At 41.7% G+C, this 17,661-nt stretch overlaps 1 protein-coding gene across 3 annotated transcripts in view; it reads left to right on the forward strand.

The window, feature by feature from the left end:
- The window catches only part of PPP1R36 (protein phosphatase 1 regulatory subunit 36), a 42,243-nt gene that overhangs the window by 13,352 nt on the left and 11,230 nt on the right, over positions 1-17,661 (forward strand). The window contains exons 2-6 of one of the 3 annotated variants that reach the window (XM_027768221.1): positions 3,124-3,210; positions 4,755-4,852; positions 4,963-5,029; positions 7,089-7,187; positions 15,831-15,965. In XM_027768221.1, the coding sequence (XP_027624022.1) occupies positions 3,124-3,210; positions 4,755-4,852; positions 4,963-5,029; positions 7,089-7,187; positions 15,831-15,965 (486 nt within the window). The remainder of the gene's footprint in view (positions 1-3,123; positions 3,211-4,754; positions 4,853-4,962; positions 5,030-7,088; positions 7,188-15,830; positions 15,966-17,661) is intronic. The other 2 variants (XM_027768224.1, XM_027768222.1) reach the window with 2 other exon arrangements.

The raw sequence follows: 17,661 nt of genomic DNA on the forward strand, positions 1-17,661 counted from the left end.
TTTTTTTTTTTTTTTTTTTTTTTTTTTTGCATAAGGCACTTGAGTTCCCTGTGTATTCTGGTTATCAGTCCCTTGTCTGAGGTGTATTTTACAACAATATTCTTCCATTCAGAGAGTTGTCGATTCATACTTGTTACTGTGTCCTTTGCTGTGCAGAAACTTCTTAGTCTAATATATTCCCACTTGTCTATTTTAGGGATTATTGCCTGTGCTTTGGGAGTCTTATTTAAGAAGTCTTTGCCCACTCCAATATCTCCCAGAGTTTCCCTAGCATTTTCCACTAGTAGTTTTATAGTTTGAGATCTTAGGTTCAGATCTTTGATCCATTTTGAGTTGACTTTTGTTAATGGTAAAAAATGGGGGTCCAGTTCCATCTTTCTGCAGGTGGATACCCAGTTTTTCCAGCACCATTTACTAAAGAGGTTTTCCTTTTCCCACTGTATTGACTGGTATCCTTTGTCAAAAATCAGTTGGCTGTAAGCTTTGGGGGTTATTCCTGGGGTCTCTATTCTATTCCATTGGTCCACCTGTCTGTTTTTTGTGCCAATACCATGCTGTTTTAATGATCACAGCTTTATAGTATATTTTGGGATCAGGGATATGCCTCTCAGTCCACTCTTGCACAGGATTGCTTTGGCAATATGAGGTCTTTCATGATTCCAGATAAATTCTATGATTGTCTTTTCTAGATCTGTGAAGAATATCTCTGGTATTTTGATTGGAATCGCATTAAACATGTAGGTTAATTTGCTAGCCTCCACATTCTATGAATTTGTAATTTCCAGTTTATTTGACTTCATTCATAGACCTGATCTACAATATAATCCCACATTTATTCTTTCAAATTCCTTATTATTATTATTATTATGTTTTGGAGAGGTTTTTACTATAGGGTGCATGCGCTCGCCAGACAGACAGAGAGAGACAGAGAGACAGAAAGAGAGAAATCACTCTCCGGGGGGGGATGGCCACACCACAGTCCCTTCTCCATTCTCCTCTTGGGATCTTGGGCCACGCGCACACACGCCTGGCATGAGTTTAAGCCACTGGATCCGGGACTCGAACCGTGGTCGACTACATGGGAATCCAGCGACATAGCCATTACGCTAACTGCTGGTCCCACAAATTCCTTATTTTAAGGCTTTCTCATCTCAAGACATCTCGGACAAACTAACAATAAATTTTCAGTTATAAGTATGGAACTGAGAAAAGAATGGGACACAATTTTTTTAAAAAAATTATTATTTTAATTTTATTTATCATTATTAATTTTTAATTTGTTACAGAATACATATGCTCACCAGAGGGGGAGAGAGAGAGAGCGAGAGAGCAAGCTGCCACGTCTAGGCCTCAAATCACAATTGACCAATGTGGGAGTCCAGTGCCTTAACCATCACTCCACCTGCCGGCCCCCCACAATTTTGTTTTGTTGCAGTTGACTTAGATTGGCATTTCTATGTTCTCTCATCTAGAGAAGAGAAACCTTGAGAAGAGCAGAGGACCAAAGATTTCTCTAGCCTGGTAGGAAAATAAGGGCTAATGGCTTGTAGGTTGCCAAAACACTGTCATGGTCCAAGGAAAAACTTGAAAACAACATTGTGTTCTTGATTAGATGGTGATATTAAGGCGAGGAGGTAATAATCTGCACATTAGTCATCTAACATGCAAAACAAGCTCCAAAGAGCTAACAGAAAATGTCAACATTGAGCGATCTGAGTATTTTGTTAAAGGTATCTAAATGGTCTGTCAATAGAAGGTATGGATCATGTAATATGGCTTCCTATATATCTCTGTCAGCTTTCGGTTTTAGCTGTGTAGGTAATAAAGCAATACATTCTTGTTACAGAAAATTCAAATGCAGACATGAATAGATGTGGAAGGCAAATTTCTTCACCACCTCACCTCTCTGCCCCATCACATCCCCCTAATCCTCTTTGGAAGTAGCCACCATCAACATTTGGTATATTTGTGTGTGCGTGTGTGTGTGTGTGTGTGCCTACCCCATCCCCCAGTATTTTAGCTTACCCTCCTATAAATACCCAGTCCTTAAAGAGCAATCATAAGAGAAGCCCAGAAAAGATCGAAAAGCTTAGACATCGTCAAACTACACAGCTATATGGGTTCCAACCACCTTAACCTCACACCAACTGCTGGCCCTTCGTCTTTCTTTTTTAATTGTCCAAAGACCCATGTGCTTGGGGACCAGCAGTTAGCTTAATGGCTGTGTTGCTGGACTCCTGTATAGTAGACCACGGTTTGAGTCCTGGACCCAATGGCTTAAAGCTCACGCCAGGCGCGTGTGCCTGCGTGCCTAAGATCCCAAGAAGAGAATAGAGGAGAAGGGATTGTGGCGTGGCCATCCCCCCTGGGGGGTGATTTCTTGCTTTCTGTTTGTCTCTCTCTGTCTGTCTGGTAAGCTCATGTGCCCTATGGCTAAAACCTCTCCAAAAAAAAAAAAAAAAAAGACCCATGTGCTTACCAGAGAGAAAGGAGAGGGAGAAAGTATCCTGTAGGGATGTGTGGTCACACTACAATCCCTTAGCCTCTGTTACATTATCCTACTAGGATTTGGGGCACACATGCATACATACTGTGTGTTTTTTTAAGACTACAGGAGCCAGGATTTCCAGTCAGCCATATGGGAACCATTCCCTTAACCACTAGGCCACGGGACTGGTGCAATATTTAATCTCTGAGCCTTTTCTCATATGTCAAAGTGGTGATAATAGTAACATTTTCCTCATAAAGTTGCCATGAGGATTAAGTGATATTGCACTTTGCACATAAAAAGAAGCCAGTACATTTTTAAAATCCTTCCAAATTTGTCAAGAGCTTTCTGTTTCTGATAACGTTATTACAAAATTTTCAGATAGAACTGTTTGTATGGAATGGTATTCTAGAGGCTGCTAATGGTTAGAGGCTGAATGTAAAGTTTAGGGTTTTTAATCTCTTTCTAGATAATCACTTCTTGTGTCAATACATGAGTTGAATACTGTGCCTCAAATTCCCCGCAGCCTCTGCTCATGTCTGCTAGTCCTAAGGTTACATGAGCTCTGGTCATGATTGGTTTAGTTTTTCCCTGGGAAAAGGTTAAAGTGTCTAATGATCTCATTTCTGTTGCAGTTTTGCACCTGCAGTAGAACTCAAGGAGAAAGGGAAAAAAGGCAGAGCTGTTCACTTTGCCGAAGCTGATGTTTCAACCTCAGAAAGGTAGCTTTATTTCTCAACCATGCCCGTGTGCTGATAGCACCCTTCAGCGTAAGGGCTTATGCCTTTATGAGCTCCTAAGATAATACCATTTCCTAGGTTGAAATGCAAATACCCACTGAGGAGAGAATGTGCACCATTTGAGAATTCTGGTGGGAGGTGTAATAGTCCCTATAAATATATCCCTGTGATAACTTGGCTGTTGACATGTTTTCAGTGTTTTATAGTTTTTCTTAAAGATCTGAAAATGCTAACTGCGCTAGAGATAGAAGATTTAAGTGATCTATTTTAGATGACATTTGTATTTATGTGTTTTGTTTGTTGTTTGTTTTGTAATTGCCAGGGGGTGCACACACGTGCCAGAGAGAGAGAGGGAGAAGGAGAAAGCACCCTCTGGTAGAACATGGTCAGCTACAGTCCCTTCTCGTCCATTTCTCAATCCTGTCAGGATTTGGGGCACACACACATATTTCCTGCCTGTTTTTCAAGCTGCCAAAGCCAGGATTCAAACTGGAGTTGACCATGTGGGAATCTAGCTCTCTCAACCACTAGGCTATGGGGCCAGCCCTGTATTTATATCAGGCAGTGTGCCCTTCTCCTGTCTCTAGCATAGAAATGATAATGTTTAATAAAATACCTTCTGACATGATCCTATGTTTAACAGAACTCATACATGCTGCTCAGGCTCTCGTTAGTTTATGGGAAATGCTTCATGCACTTCGGTGTAGATCACAACATATAACTGAAACACTTAGTTAAAATTCTGCCTGTCTCTTTCATAAATAGGGGGTGAAGGTGGGGAGACAGCACTCCTAGCAGGGTCTTGATGGCATGATTCACCCCTAGCTATGACCAGCCCTACATACTGGACACTTACTTACCTGCCTTGCATTCTAAGGGAGGTCTTCAAACATGACCCCAGAATCTTCCCACATGGGTCAGCCTTGCAGATGGTACATTTAAAAAGCTTTTAGAGACCAGCAGATGACATAACGGTTATGTTGCTGGACTCCCACATGGCCAACTGCAGTTCAAGTCCTGGACCTGGAGGCTTGAAACTCATGCTGGGTATGTGTGCGTGTGTGTGCCCAAAATCCTGAGAGGAGACTGGAGGAGAAGGGACTGCTGCATGGCCATCCCTCCTGGGAGGAGTGATTTCTCACTTTCTCTCTCTCTCTCTCTCTCCCTCTCTCTGGCGAGCACATGTATCCTATAGCAAAATCTTCTAAAAATGCTTTAAAAACACTACCATAGGCTGACCTTATTGCCTAGTGATTGAGAAAGCCAGATCCTACATGGTCAACTGTGCAGTGTAAGTCCTGCACTTGGAGGCCTGAGAAACACGCTGGTTGCATGTGGGTGCATGCCCCAAGTCCCTGCGAGATGGAGAAATGCAGGAGTAGGGATTGCAGTATTTCTACACTTCATAAGTGTGCTTTCTCCCTCTCCTCTTCTCTCTGTTTTTCTCTCTGGTGAGCACACGTGCCCTCTGGCAAATTAAAAAAATAAAGTAAAGTAACTACAGAGACTGTCCTATTCCAAAACAGGTTGACTGATAAAAGGTTTGCTGCAAGAGAAGATAAGTCACCTAAAGCCTTAGAGAAACGAGGCCAGCAGGGCAGCGTTACACTGGATGATGCTAAGTGTGAGTAACTTTCCTCATCCTTAACTTGCGCTGGCTGATAGTGAACCTCTGAGGCAGTTCCCTCTTTCAGTTTTGTCCCTCTTTTAATGGTCCCTTTTCTCTCCTTTCAGTTGTTGCTTTGCTTTTGCTACAAGACACCGAGATGCAGCGGATCTGTTCTTTTACAACATTTATGAGGTATGTAATGCTTGGGAGGCATTTTAGGTCTTTTGCCTTTTATTTTGCAGTAATTCCATGTGATAAGTGATGATGAATCTGACTTTTAGAGAAAGAGCATGAGGCTGACTTTATGCACACCGTCTTGTCAGGACCCAATCTCAGAGACTGAGACCCAGGGATCTGGGAGAGGAAGCCAGAGTCAGGGGAACCCCAGATAAAGTCCCAGGGCGAGGAGTATGGAGAGTGTGTCGTCAGAGCCCCATGTGGGTGCACTGTGTTTATACGGCAGGGAGAAATATACACATTTACTGAGGTCAGTTTTCTCCACTAGTTGTGTTTGGCAGCCCCAACAAGTGCTGGATGTGTGATGTGTGAGGTTTTTTGGTTTTTTTTTTTTACCTTTCTTTCTTTCTTTCTTTCTTTCTTTCTTTTTCCTTTTTTTTTTTTTAAGAGAGAGTTTTGGTATAGGGCACGTGCTCTCGCCGTAGAGACAAAGAGACAGAAAGCAAGAAATCACCCCTCGGGGGTGGCCACACCACAGTCTCTTCTCCTCCAGTCTCCTCTTGGGATTTTGGGCATGCATGAGCATGCGTCTAGTGTGAGTTTCAAGCTGCTGGGTCTGGGACTCAAACCACGGTCAACTACTTGGGAGTCTAGTGACATAACCATTATGCCATCTGGTGGTCCTAAAAATCATGAGAGAGAGAGAGAGATGGATGGATTGATTCCATGCCACAGTCCTCCAGCCTCTGTTGATTTTCGCCACAGGGCAAGCACCACCATGCCCTCTTGACCTTTCTAAGCCTAGTGTCCTCAGCTACCACAATGAGAAGTAACAGTGTCTGTTGTATATGGCCACGTGTGGCAGTGCTGCACATGGCATCTGTCCTTGTAGGTGCTCAGTGACAGCTGGGTGCCAAGTGCACAGCCCAAGGTCCCTGACTGACTGAGGCTGGGAGATAGGACCATGGCATTAAGACTGCTGGAGGCATCTGTCTCTGTCCCTGTTTCTGTTATCCTCTGCAATGGAAGAATACCAGACTGGCCTTGTGGGATTCAGCTTCCTCTGTGTGTCATCCAACTGCGGTGCTGCAGGGTCAACTCCATACCAATTTCTTAATGCTGGCTCCTGCCTGGGAGTAGATGTTGACAAAGGGGTGGGAGGAAAGAACATTTTCCTTGATACATTTAGGTACATTGTTAAACAGTGGAAATGTATAAGAACAACCTTTTAAAATCTAAAGCTAACTCATATGAACAACTGTAAGAATTTTAAGTGACTGCTTCCCAAATATTATTTGCAAAAAAAAATTCTTATGTCATTAACATAAGAAACTTCTATATAATAGAAATATTTTTTCTAATTGTTTTTAAGATTTTTTTTTTTTTTTTTGCCACAGGGCATGTGTGTTTTCTAGAGAGAAACAGAGACCAAAGGGAAAGTGAGAAATCACCCCTCAGGAGGGATGATCACGTTACAGTTCCTTCTCCATTCTCTTCTCGGGGTTCTGGGCATGCACGACATGTGCCCAGCATTTTTTTCGGGTGGCAGGATCCAGGAGTTGAACCGCAGAGGTGACCATCTGGAATCCAGTACTTTAAACACCATGTCTCAGGACCACCAGTTGGCTTAATGGCTATGTCGCTGGACTCCCATGTAGTCAACCATGGTTCAAGTTCCAGACTCGCTGGCTTAAAAGTCACGTGTCCCCCCTGGGGGGTGATTTCTTGCTTTCTGTCTCTCTCTCTCTCTCTGTCTCTGTCTTTCTGGCGAGTGTACACATCCTATAGCAAAAACCTCTCAAACAAAACAAAACAAAACAAAATAAAAACAAAAAACACCATGTCTCTCACTGGTCCAAGAGATGGAATTGTAAAATGATAAATTAGCTGTGTGATACGCATGATAACATGTATTTCTACTTATTCTCATTTTCTGTGCCCACATATTAAAATTTTTTATTAATTTATTTATTTTACATACTTTCACTGTGTGCCCATATATTTTTAACAAGAAAACATATTTGAAATAGGTTAGTGTTGATTTCTTTCTTTTTTCTCTCCAACTTTCCAATAGGAATAAGAATCTTGACCGTTTCCTCATGGCATTATTGTACTATTTATCTCATTACTTGGAAAAAAACTCACTGGAAAAGAAACCCAAAAGCTATATGGTGTAAGTAAGATTTCTGTAGAGTGCTTTAGAGTTTTATCACTGCTGGTATTAAAACCAGTGTTTGTCTAATGGAAGAAGGTGATGGGGATTTTTAAATCTCTGGGGTATATTAAGAAATTGATGTAGGACGAGATTGATGTAGGAAATTTGTCAGGTTTTTTTTTTTTTTTTTGGAAGGCTTTTCACTAGGGCCCATGCGCTCTCTAGAAAGACAGAGAGAGAGAGAGAGAGACAGAAAGTGAGAAATCACCCCTCAGGGGGATGGCCACACCACAGTCCCTTCTCCTCCATTCTCCTCTCGGGATCTTGGGCATGCACACACATGCACCTGGCGTGAGTTTAAGCCACCGGGTCTGGGACTAGAACTGCAGTGGACTACATGGGAGTCCAGCGACATAGCCATTACGTCATACTGCTGGTCCTAGTTTGTCAGGTTTTAAAGCTTACTGAATAATTCATGTGAGTATTCTGAAGACAAAATAGATTAATATAGACAAGCAGTGCTCAATGAGATATACTGAAAGTCACATATATAATTGCAAATTTTCTAGTAATCATATCTTTAAAATATAAAAAGATATAGGTGCAGTTAATGTTTTTAATGTTTGCTACAGGGTGTGTGCATTTATTGGAGAAAAAGAGAGGAAAAATGAGAAATCACTCCCTAGCGGGGTAGGCTGTGCCACAATCCCTTCTCCTCCGTTCTGCCCTCAGGCAGAATTTGGAGCATTTGTGTGCACATGCCCAGGATGATTTTCAAGCTGTTGGGTCCAGACTTGAACTGCTGTCAGTCATGTGGGATCCAGCCACCTTAACCACCATGCCACTTTGCTGGTCTGAAATTAATTTTAATAGTGTAGTTTATTTAACCCAACGACTCAGAAATATCACTGCAATATGTAGTCAGTATTAGGAAGTCACTAATAAGATATGTTACTTTTTTATAGTAAATCTTTAAAATCTGGTGTCTTGGGGCCAGCAGATGCCATGTTGGTTGAGGGTGCTAGACTCCCCACATGGCCAACCGCCGTTCAAGTCCTGGACCTGGCAGCGTGCTTTCTCACCTTCCTTCCCTTTCTCTCTCTCACTCTGTCCCTCTGGTCAAATTTTAAAAAGCCAAACAAATAAATAAATAAAGTTAAACAAAGTAATTCTTTAAAAAATAATCTGGGGTTGGGAACCAGCAATGGCTATGTCGCTGGACTCCCACGTAGTCAACCGCGGTTTGCATCCCGGACCCGGTGGCTTAAAACTCACCCCGGGCGCGCGTGCATGCATGCCCAAGATCCCGGGAGGAGAATGGAGAAGGGATTGCGGCGTGACCATCCCCCTGGGGGGTGATTTCTCGCTTTCTGTCTCTATGTCTCTCTCTGTCTGGTGAGCGCACGTGCCCTATAGCGAAAACCTCTCCAAAAAAAAAAAATAATCTGGGGTCTTATTGTATACTTGCCACACGGTCAGTTTGGACTTGTCACATTTAAGTACTCAGTAGCCGCATGCGACGAGTGACTACCCTATTGAACAGTACGGATGTAGACATTGTGTGCTTTTTATGCTTGTAAAGTTCTGCTAAAGGGTTTGTAAGCATCTAATAAAAAAAGCTAAGAATTAACAACATTAACAGGTTTGGTGACCAGCAGATGGCGTAATGGTTATGTTGCTGGACTCCCACGTAATTGACCGGGGTTTGAGTTCCAGACTGGCGACTTGAAATGCATGCTGAGTGCATGTGCGTACATGCCCAAAATCCCAAGAGGAGAGTGGAGGAGAAGGGATTGCAGCTGGCTTCCCCCACCCCCTACTCCAGGGATTATTTCTCTCTGTCTCTCTGTCTCTCTGTTGAGTGCACATGCCCTGTAGCAGAAATCTCTCTGAAGAGAAAAAAAACTAACAGATTTGGCCAAAATGATATATTCACATCACGGGAGGGGGGCGTTGGGGGGATGGGGAGGATGTTTTCTTAGGCCATTTAGAAAAGAATGTTAACTGCTCTGGGCATAGGTAGCTCAGAGCTGTACACCCCAGGCAAGAATCTGGAAGTCAGAGACCAGAGCAGAACAATGCCTCTCAGACACGGTGACCTTTCAGGAGCCTGGAACTTTCTAAGTGCCCAGGCTTTCCTCCCCAGCATGTATGGAACCAGCCCAATATTTAGCTGGTACAATGCTGAGTACAATCTTGTTGTGTGGAATGTTTTCAAAATGAAAAACCCTTCTAGACAGTTAAGCAATAAAATAAAAAAACATTTGATGGATAGATAAATGTGTCTAAGTGGCAGTTTTGTAAAGAACCAAATAATTCAAATATCGCTGCTCTTATTAAGCTATCATAGCCAGCTACACCAGGGCTGGATTTCACAGCAGGGCAATCAAAGAAGGAACTGTTTCTATGGTAGCAAGCAAAAGGGCTAAAGCCAGCTGTAGGCTTGCAAGGTTTGAGGATTCTTATTATTCCCGAGTAATTAGACTAAGGCGGCACTTCAGCTTATTCTATTTCGTATGGTATTTTATCTTCTAATTCGGAGGCTTATTGCTAATCTAGCAAAGAAATCTGTTTTACTTATTAATGTATAGGAATAGGCAACAGAACAGGAAGATTTCTGGTTATTTTAAAGATGCATTAAAACTGGGACCAGCAGTTGGCTTAATGCCTATGTCGCTCGACTCCCATGCAGTTGACCACGGTTCGAGTCCTGGACCTGGTGGCTTAAACTCACACTGGGCACGTGTGCGTGCATGCCCAAGATCCCAAGAGAAGAATGGAAGAGACGGGATTGCAGCATGGCCATCCCCCCTGGGGGATGATTTCTCACTTTCTGTCTCTCTGTTTTTCTCTGTCTTTCTGGGCGAGCGCATGTACCCTATTGCAAAAACCTCTCCAAAAAAAAAAAAAAAAAAAGATGCATTAAAACTTAATAGAACACAGTGGTATAAAATAAACTGTTTCTTAGAAGGAATCAATTACAGAGTGACCTAAGCCAAACTAGTGTAAGCTCTAAAACTATAGATTCTGGGAGCCAGCAGTTGGCGTGGTGGTTAAGGTGCTGGATTCCCACATGGCTGACTGTGGTTCAACTCCCAGACCTAGCAACTTGAAAATTATAACAAATAAATAATTTTAAAAAAACTAAGAAAATAAAACTATAGATAATATGACATGGTTCTAAAGGTCATAACTTTTCATTTAAAGCTTTCCAGTTCTATTATAATAAGTTGATATATGTATTATAATAGTATTATAACAATAGTATTAAATATAGATTGTATTGAGGTATTTACCCAGGCAAAGAAAAACTGATTTCAGACTAATTAGTAAGCTGTAACAGAGGGAGAGTAATTCACAATGTTAATGTGCAAAATTCCATAGGGCTGGCAGAGAGATTGCAGGAGCCAGATTTCACGTGGCCAACTGCAGACTGAATCTCGACCCTGGAGGTTTGAAAAACATGCTGGCACCTGCATGGATGCCCCAGGTCCCAACATGATAGAGAAATGGAGAAGGTCTTGCAGTGTGACTACCTCCTACTAGGGGGTGCTTCCCCTACTCTCACCCCTCCCCATGCCCGTGACCACACCCACCCTCTGACAGTTGAAAAAGAGTGAGATAGACGATGTATATTCTCTTAACCCAGTGCTTGATACTTGCAGGAATACCTGCAATTGTGAGACGAGAACAAAAAGGGTTGAACAGGATGTCAAAGATGTTCTTAGATGATTTTAGATGAGTACGAGCTCTAATTCCAGAAGCAGCAGCCTTATTCCCATTTTACAGATGAAGAAATGAAGGCTCAGAGAGGTTAAATAATTAGTTGGAGATGACCTACATACATAGCGCGTGTTGGAGCTGGAATTAGAACCAGGTCTGTCTAACTCCAAAGCCTGTGCCTTAACTGCTGTGCAACAAACCCAGCGCTCCCCACCAGTCAACTGTGCCCTCTTTCCCAGATTTTACCCTTTCATAATTAGCGTTTATAACTCCTGAACAAAGGTACAATTAGCTGTGAGCTTTTAAACATCATACCATAAGCATTTTTCAAGTTATTACCATAAGCAGCATTATAGTTTTTTTTTTTTTTTTTTAATTTGCTGGAGGGCAGGTGTGCTCACTGGAGAGAGAGAAAGAGAGAGAGAGAGAAGGAAAATGAGAAAACACTCCCCATCTCCCAGCCTCCCATAGGGGATGTTCATACTGTAATTTTTTCTCTTTTGTTTCTCCTTTCAGGATTTTAGGCACACATGCACACATGTCTGGACTGTTTTTCAAGTCACTGGGTCTGGGACTTGAACTGTACAGTCAGCCACGTGGGATCCAGCCACCTTGACTACCATACTACCAGCTGGCCCTGTAATTATCATTTTTAATGGTGACATAACTTTTCATTAAGCCAGCGTATGTGAATTGACTCACCTATTAAGAAGCAGTGTAATGTATTGGTTAAGGGTACAGCTTTTGATGCCTGGGTTAAATCCCATGGGAACTCACTAACATGTTAGGTTCATGTCAAAACCTTAAGGAGTTCCTGACTGGATTACTACTCCTTTTATCTCTCTCTCTGTTTTTTTTAAACCTCTGCCATTTTTAGTTTATTAATATTAGCTAGGACTCAGATGTTCAATATTCCTCCTGAAATTGCATAAATGAATGCAAATGGAAAGAATTCTTTAAGAAGGTAGCACCCCCTCATGAAAGTGTGTAAAATGTTAAGAATGCTATTTTCAAATGCTGACACTTGAAGAAAACGATAATCTCAAAAACAACAAAATTGCTGAATTGTTTCCTAAGCTGCTGTGTAGATAAACAAGACCCAATGAATGAGTTTGGGTTTTGTAAAGAAAAATAAAATTCAAGTAAATCGGAGAATTTTTTATTGAGAAGCAAAGTTTGTGTCTTCTTTCCTCATGTATATTTGATTTATAAAGGGGCAAACCATAATATAGTAATGTACACGCTTTTTTTTCTTTCTTTCTTTCTTTCTTTCTTTCTTTCTTTCTTTCCTTTCTTTCTTTCTTTCTTTCTTTCTTTCTTTCTTTCTTTCTTTCTTTCTTTCTTTCTTTCTTTCTTTTTGGTAGTTTTTGCCATAGGGCATATGCGTTTGCTGGAGAGAGGCAGAGAAAGGGCAAGTGAGAAATCACCCCAGAGGGTGGAGGCCATGCTGCAATCCCTTCTGCTCTATTCTCCTCTCAGGATTTTGGGCGTGCAGGCACACATACCCAGCATGAGTTTCAAGCCACAGGGTTAGGGCCTTGAACTATGGTCAGCCATGTGGGAGTCCAGTGCCTTAACCACCATGCCACCTGCTGACCCCTTTATACCCTATTTTAAATCTGGTATCATAATTTTAAAAGCCGGTCCAATAGATTAAAAATACTTTAAAAAGTTTTATTTATTTCTTCTATAAAAGAGATTATTAGATCAAAATTTATTATTATTTCTGTGGCTCATGAAATTATTTTCAAATGTCTTTCTCAAAGGAGTATGCCAATTTTCTGTTACCAGCAATGTATAAATACACAATTTTGTAGCATCATCATGTGCATTTTAAAGACTATGCTTATTAATTCACATAAGTCAGTAACTGGATTAGTGTTTAAGGAGTATCTTTAAGGAATTGTTACAAAACAAAGTGTAAACAGAGAAAGATTTTATGAGGATTAGTTTTCAGACACAGAACTTTAAAGTAGGCAGACCAGTCTGAATTTATTATCTAAGTTTGTTTCTGTTGGCTATTTTTTCCCTAGCTTTTTACTTTTTTTCTACTTCAACACATAAGTCCTTTTTTTTTTAGAATAATTTAATTTTATTTATTCATCCATTTATTTTAATTTGACCAGAGAGAGACACAGAGACAGAGAGAGAAAGTGAGAAAGCAAGCCACCAGGTCTGGGACTTGAGCTGTGGTTGGCCATGTGGGAGTGTCCAGCGTCTTAACCACCATGCCACCTGCTGGTCCCCAACACATAAGTCTTTTCTATACATTTCTAAGAACCAGTGCCTCAGAATCACTTGGGGTGAGTGTTTCAAATTTCCTGGGTTTTGCCCAGACCTTCTGAGTCAGAATCTTGGAGATGAGGTTGTATCAGAAATTTGTACTTTATTTTTTTGAAGAGATTTTTGCTATAGGGTGCATGCGCTCACCGGAAAGACAGAGACAGAAAGCAAGAAATCACCTCCTGGGGGCAATAGCCATGCAGCTATCCCTTTTCTTCCATTCTTTTCTCAGGATCTTGGACATACATGCACATGCACACATATACACATGTGCACATGTACACATGCGCCCGGTGTGAGTTTGAAGCCACTGGATTCCCTACTCAAACCGCGCTTGACTACGTGTGAGTCCAGTGACTTAACCATTATGCCATCTACTGGTCCCCAGAAATTTGTACTTATAGCAAGCACTTCAACTGACTCTGTTTAACTCATACATTTATTAAAACTTGAGGAACCAGGGGCCAGTGTATGGCGTGGTGGTTAAAGGCACTGGATTCCCAGTACTAGCTGACCACAGTTCAAGTCCCAGACTGGTGGCCTGCTTTCTCTCTCTCTCTCTGTCTTTCTCTGATCAAATTAAAAAATAATAACAAATAGAATTAAATAAATAAATTATTATTTTAAAAATACATTAAAAACAAAAAACCTTGGGGGACAAGCAGATGGCATAATGGTTATGTCACTGGACTCCTATGTAGTTGGCCATTTGAGTCCCGGACTCAGCGGTTTAAACCTCGCACAGGGTGCGTGGCAGTCCATGCCTAAAATACCAAGAGAAGAATGGAGGAGAAGGGATTGCTGCATGGCCATCCCCCCTAGGGGGTAGTTTCTCGCTTTCTGTCTCTGCCTCTCTGGCGAGCGCATGTGCCCTATAGCAAAAATCTCTCTGTTAAAATAAAAAACAAAAATAAAACAAAAACAAAAAAAGTTGAGGATTGTGGGTCTAAATGTTTCGAGGCATTTCTTGATTATTGCTGTTTGGTTTGGTTTGGTTTCCTAGAGCAAAAGAAGAATATTAGCTACTGGCAGGTCTGGCAAAGTAGAGTGAAGGGAGGCCGGGGGTGGGGTGGGGGTGGGAGTATGGGCTACAGACAGAAGGCAGAAACAGGGAGGCAGGTTTACCCTGCTTCCCTGTTACCCTGCTTCTCTGTTAAATTGGGTTATATGATATTTGACCACTTTATTTCAAAACTCACAAGCCTTTTCATCATGTGATAATGATTTGTGTTTTTGAAATATCTTTGGAGGGTGGGGGCCTTCAACTAGTTCATGGAAAGTATACATTATGAAAAACCAAAAGTTTGGATTTCAAAAAAATTTTTGCACCAAAATAAACCTTCGTTTCATTTTGCCATGAATTTTTTGAAGTGCTCTTTTGTATTACCCTTCCCCTCACCCTCCTCCCCTCACAACACATCTTCCTGTAGTCAGCAGGGAAGCTTGTCCCGGTTCCCAAGTGCGGTGAGTGCGGTTCATTTGGTGCCTAACGATGTTTCACTTTTCAATAGCAGTATATTGGAATGTATTGTCAGCAATATTGTTTCCTACTGTATATTACTGCAAAACCTTTTAAAATTAGGCTCCAGACATGTTGTAACTTAAGAACAGATTGTCTTACACAAAGTTTATTTGCACTTCGATTGGAACTGGGGCTGTGTTTTCACAAGGAGGCAATGTTAATCTTGTAGATGCCAAAGTTCTCAGAGTAATGGTCCTCCAGGCCTCAGTAGCCAATACAGCTAAACACTGAAGTGGGCGAATGTTGAGCTCCAAGCGTGGTAGTAACTAGGACCCCAGGGGAAGCTGAGGAGGCAGGAATTTCCTTCAGTGTTTCATGAAAACAGCAGGGGAACGGATGCCAGCTGACTGGGCAACCAGTAGGGATAATTGGTTAATTGAACTCTGCTACATAAATTAGTGCGACTTGGGACCAGCAGTTGGCATAATGGCTATGTCGCTGGACTCCCATGTAGTTGACCGCGGTTCGAGTCTCAGACCTGGTGGCTTAAACTCACACTGGGCGCATAAGTGTGTGTGCCCAAGATCCCAAGAGCAGAATGGAGGAGAAGGGATTGTGGCATAGCCATCCCCCACCAGGGGGTGATTTCCCACTTTCTGTCTCTCTCTTGTCTTTCTGGTGAGTGCACATGCCCTATAGCAAAAACCTCTCAAAAAAAAAAAAAAAATAGTGTGACTTGGATTAAAATTGAGAGTACATAACAAAAAGTATAAATAATTTATAAAAACATGAAAATTAACTGTGAACTTGAGATGGCTATTTCAGTGATTAAATATCAAGGGACTTTGAGAATTTCCCTGTGCTATAGTTCAAATAAAATAATTGGTAAATGGGGCCAGCAGGTGGTGATTAAAGGCACTGGACTCCCACATGGCCAACAGCGGTTCAAGTCCTGGACCTGGTGGCCTGCTTTCTCACTTTCCCTCTCTCTCTCTCTCTGTCTGTCTGTCTCTGATCAAACTGGAAAATAATAATAATAAATAACGTTAAATAAAAAATCATTCTTTAAAAATTGCTCAATGCAGTCTGTTGACTCAAGCTGTATTTCTTTCAAAATAGTTAATAATTCTGACTTTTTACTAATTAATATAAGCATTTGCCAAAATTAATCTAAATTGTCTTTTGCCACCCAGGGGCCTCGTAGAGAAAAAAGAGATGGAATTGGTTTTAAGCAAGTTAGAGGCAGCACAGAAGTACTTGGCGCAGAAGTACTGTATCCTCGTGCTGGGCCTGGGCATGCCGGACAAACATCACATGTGCTGTGGGAAGTAAGTGTGTGTTGGGGCCAGCAGGTGGCATGGTGGTTAGGGCGCTGAGCCCTAACCACCCACATGAGCATGGTTCAAGTCCCAGACCTGGTGGCCTGCTTTCTCACTTTCTCTCTCTCTCTCTCTCTGTTTCTCTCTGGTCAAATTAAAAAAGAAAATAAGAGAATGAATGAATACAGTTAAATAATTATTTTAAGAAAAAGAAAGTAAGTGCGTGCTTCACTGCTGGTTGTCACTCATGTGTATAGCTGCATCCTTAGACCCTTCCACTCTCGATACCCTTGAGATAGTGTTTCTTTATTATTGTCCAGAATAATTGGGCTCAAGGGAGAATCTGTCCCAAACATGTGTAACATCTCCTCTGACAGAGCCCAGTGAGTATGGAAGGAATCCCAGAATCTCAGCTGATATTTTAAAAACTCTCCAGTGCTGGGGGACCAGCAGTTAGTGTAATGGCTATGTCGCTGGATTCCCACGTAGTCGACCGCAGTCGAGTCCCAGACCTGGTGGCTTGACACTCACACTGGGCACATGTGCGTGCGTGCCCAAGATCCCGAGAGGAGAATGGAGGAGAAGGGATTGCAGCGTGGCCATCCCCCCTGGGGAGTGATTTCTCGCTTTCTGTCTCTATGTCTCTCTCTGTCAGGCGAGCGCATGCGCCCTATAGCAAAAACCTCTCCAACAAACAAACAAACAAACAAACTCTCCAGTGCTTGCGATTAAGTGTGACTTGCTCTCTCGGTGGAATCTTGTTGTCGACCCTGCTGACAGCCACGGGCCAGTGTTGCAAGGAACTGATGTCTCTCTCGCTTTCACTGCTCACTTTGCAGCCGTAACAGTGATGAGCATAACCCTCAAGTCAGGGTTATAAAATGACTCATCTTAGCTTGACGATTTCTACACTGGTGTAATTAAAATTTAACAGGGAGGCGTATCACAAGAAAGTCTGGAGTCACAAGACGGAGAACTTCAATCCTTAACCCCAAATCTCTTCTGAACAGTTTCACAATTGGCCCAAGGTCCACACCCTGGTCACAGCCAGAAGTTCTTTGTTAACCTGATAGAAAAAAAAAAAAAACCAGTACATGGTATATCCTGTCTATATTCTAAACATTTTCAAAACTCAGCATTGTCAAAGAGCATCCTTAACACAATCATTTGTTCATTTTTTGAGTTCTACATTTCTGGTAGGTTATTCTACAGATTAATCTACTTTTCTGTCTTCGATTATTCTGCTTACTGCTTTGAGTAGTAGCTGTACTTATTACTGTGTAATATACCCATTTGATTAGCCCTTCTTCTGTGTACACTCCTGTGTTTCAGTTTTTCTGTTTTATATTTATAATTTTCTATTTTATAATATTTATAATATTATATATTAAGTATATTTTATATGTTATATATTATATATTAAGTATATTTGTAAAAATTACTTTGTTCATTTGGATTAATTCCTTATGGCTTATTACCCGAAAAGTAGTTACATAGAAGGCAAAAAGAGTTCTTTAGCTTTTTTTTTTTTTAAATTTTTGCCAGAGGGTGTTTGTGCTTGCTGGAGGAGACAGAGAGAGAAAGTAAGAAGTCACCCCCCTCAGGGAGGATGGCCATGTTGCAGTCCTTTGTCCCTCATTCTCCTCTCAGGATTTTGAGTGTGCACACACACACGTGCCTGGCATGTCTTCTGAGCTGCTGGGAT

Source organism: Tupaia chinensis, unplaced genomic scaffold, assembly GCF_000334495.1.
Source record: "Tupaia chinensis unplaced genomic scaffold, TupChi_1.0 Scaffold000075_1, whole genome shotgun sequence".
Lineage (NCBI taxonomy): Eukaryota > Metazoa > Chordata > Mammalia > Scandentia > Tupaiidae > Tupaia > Tupaia belangeri.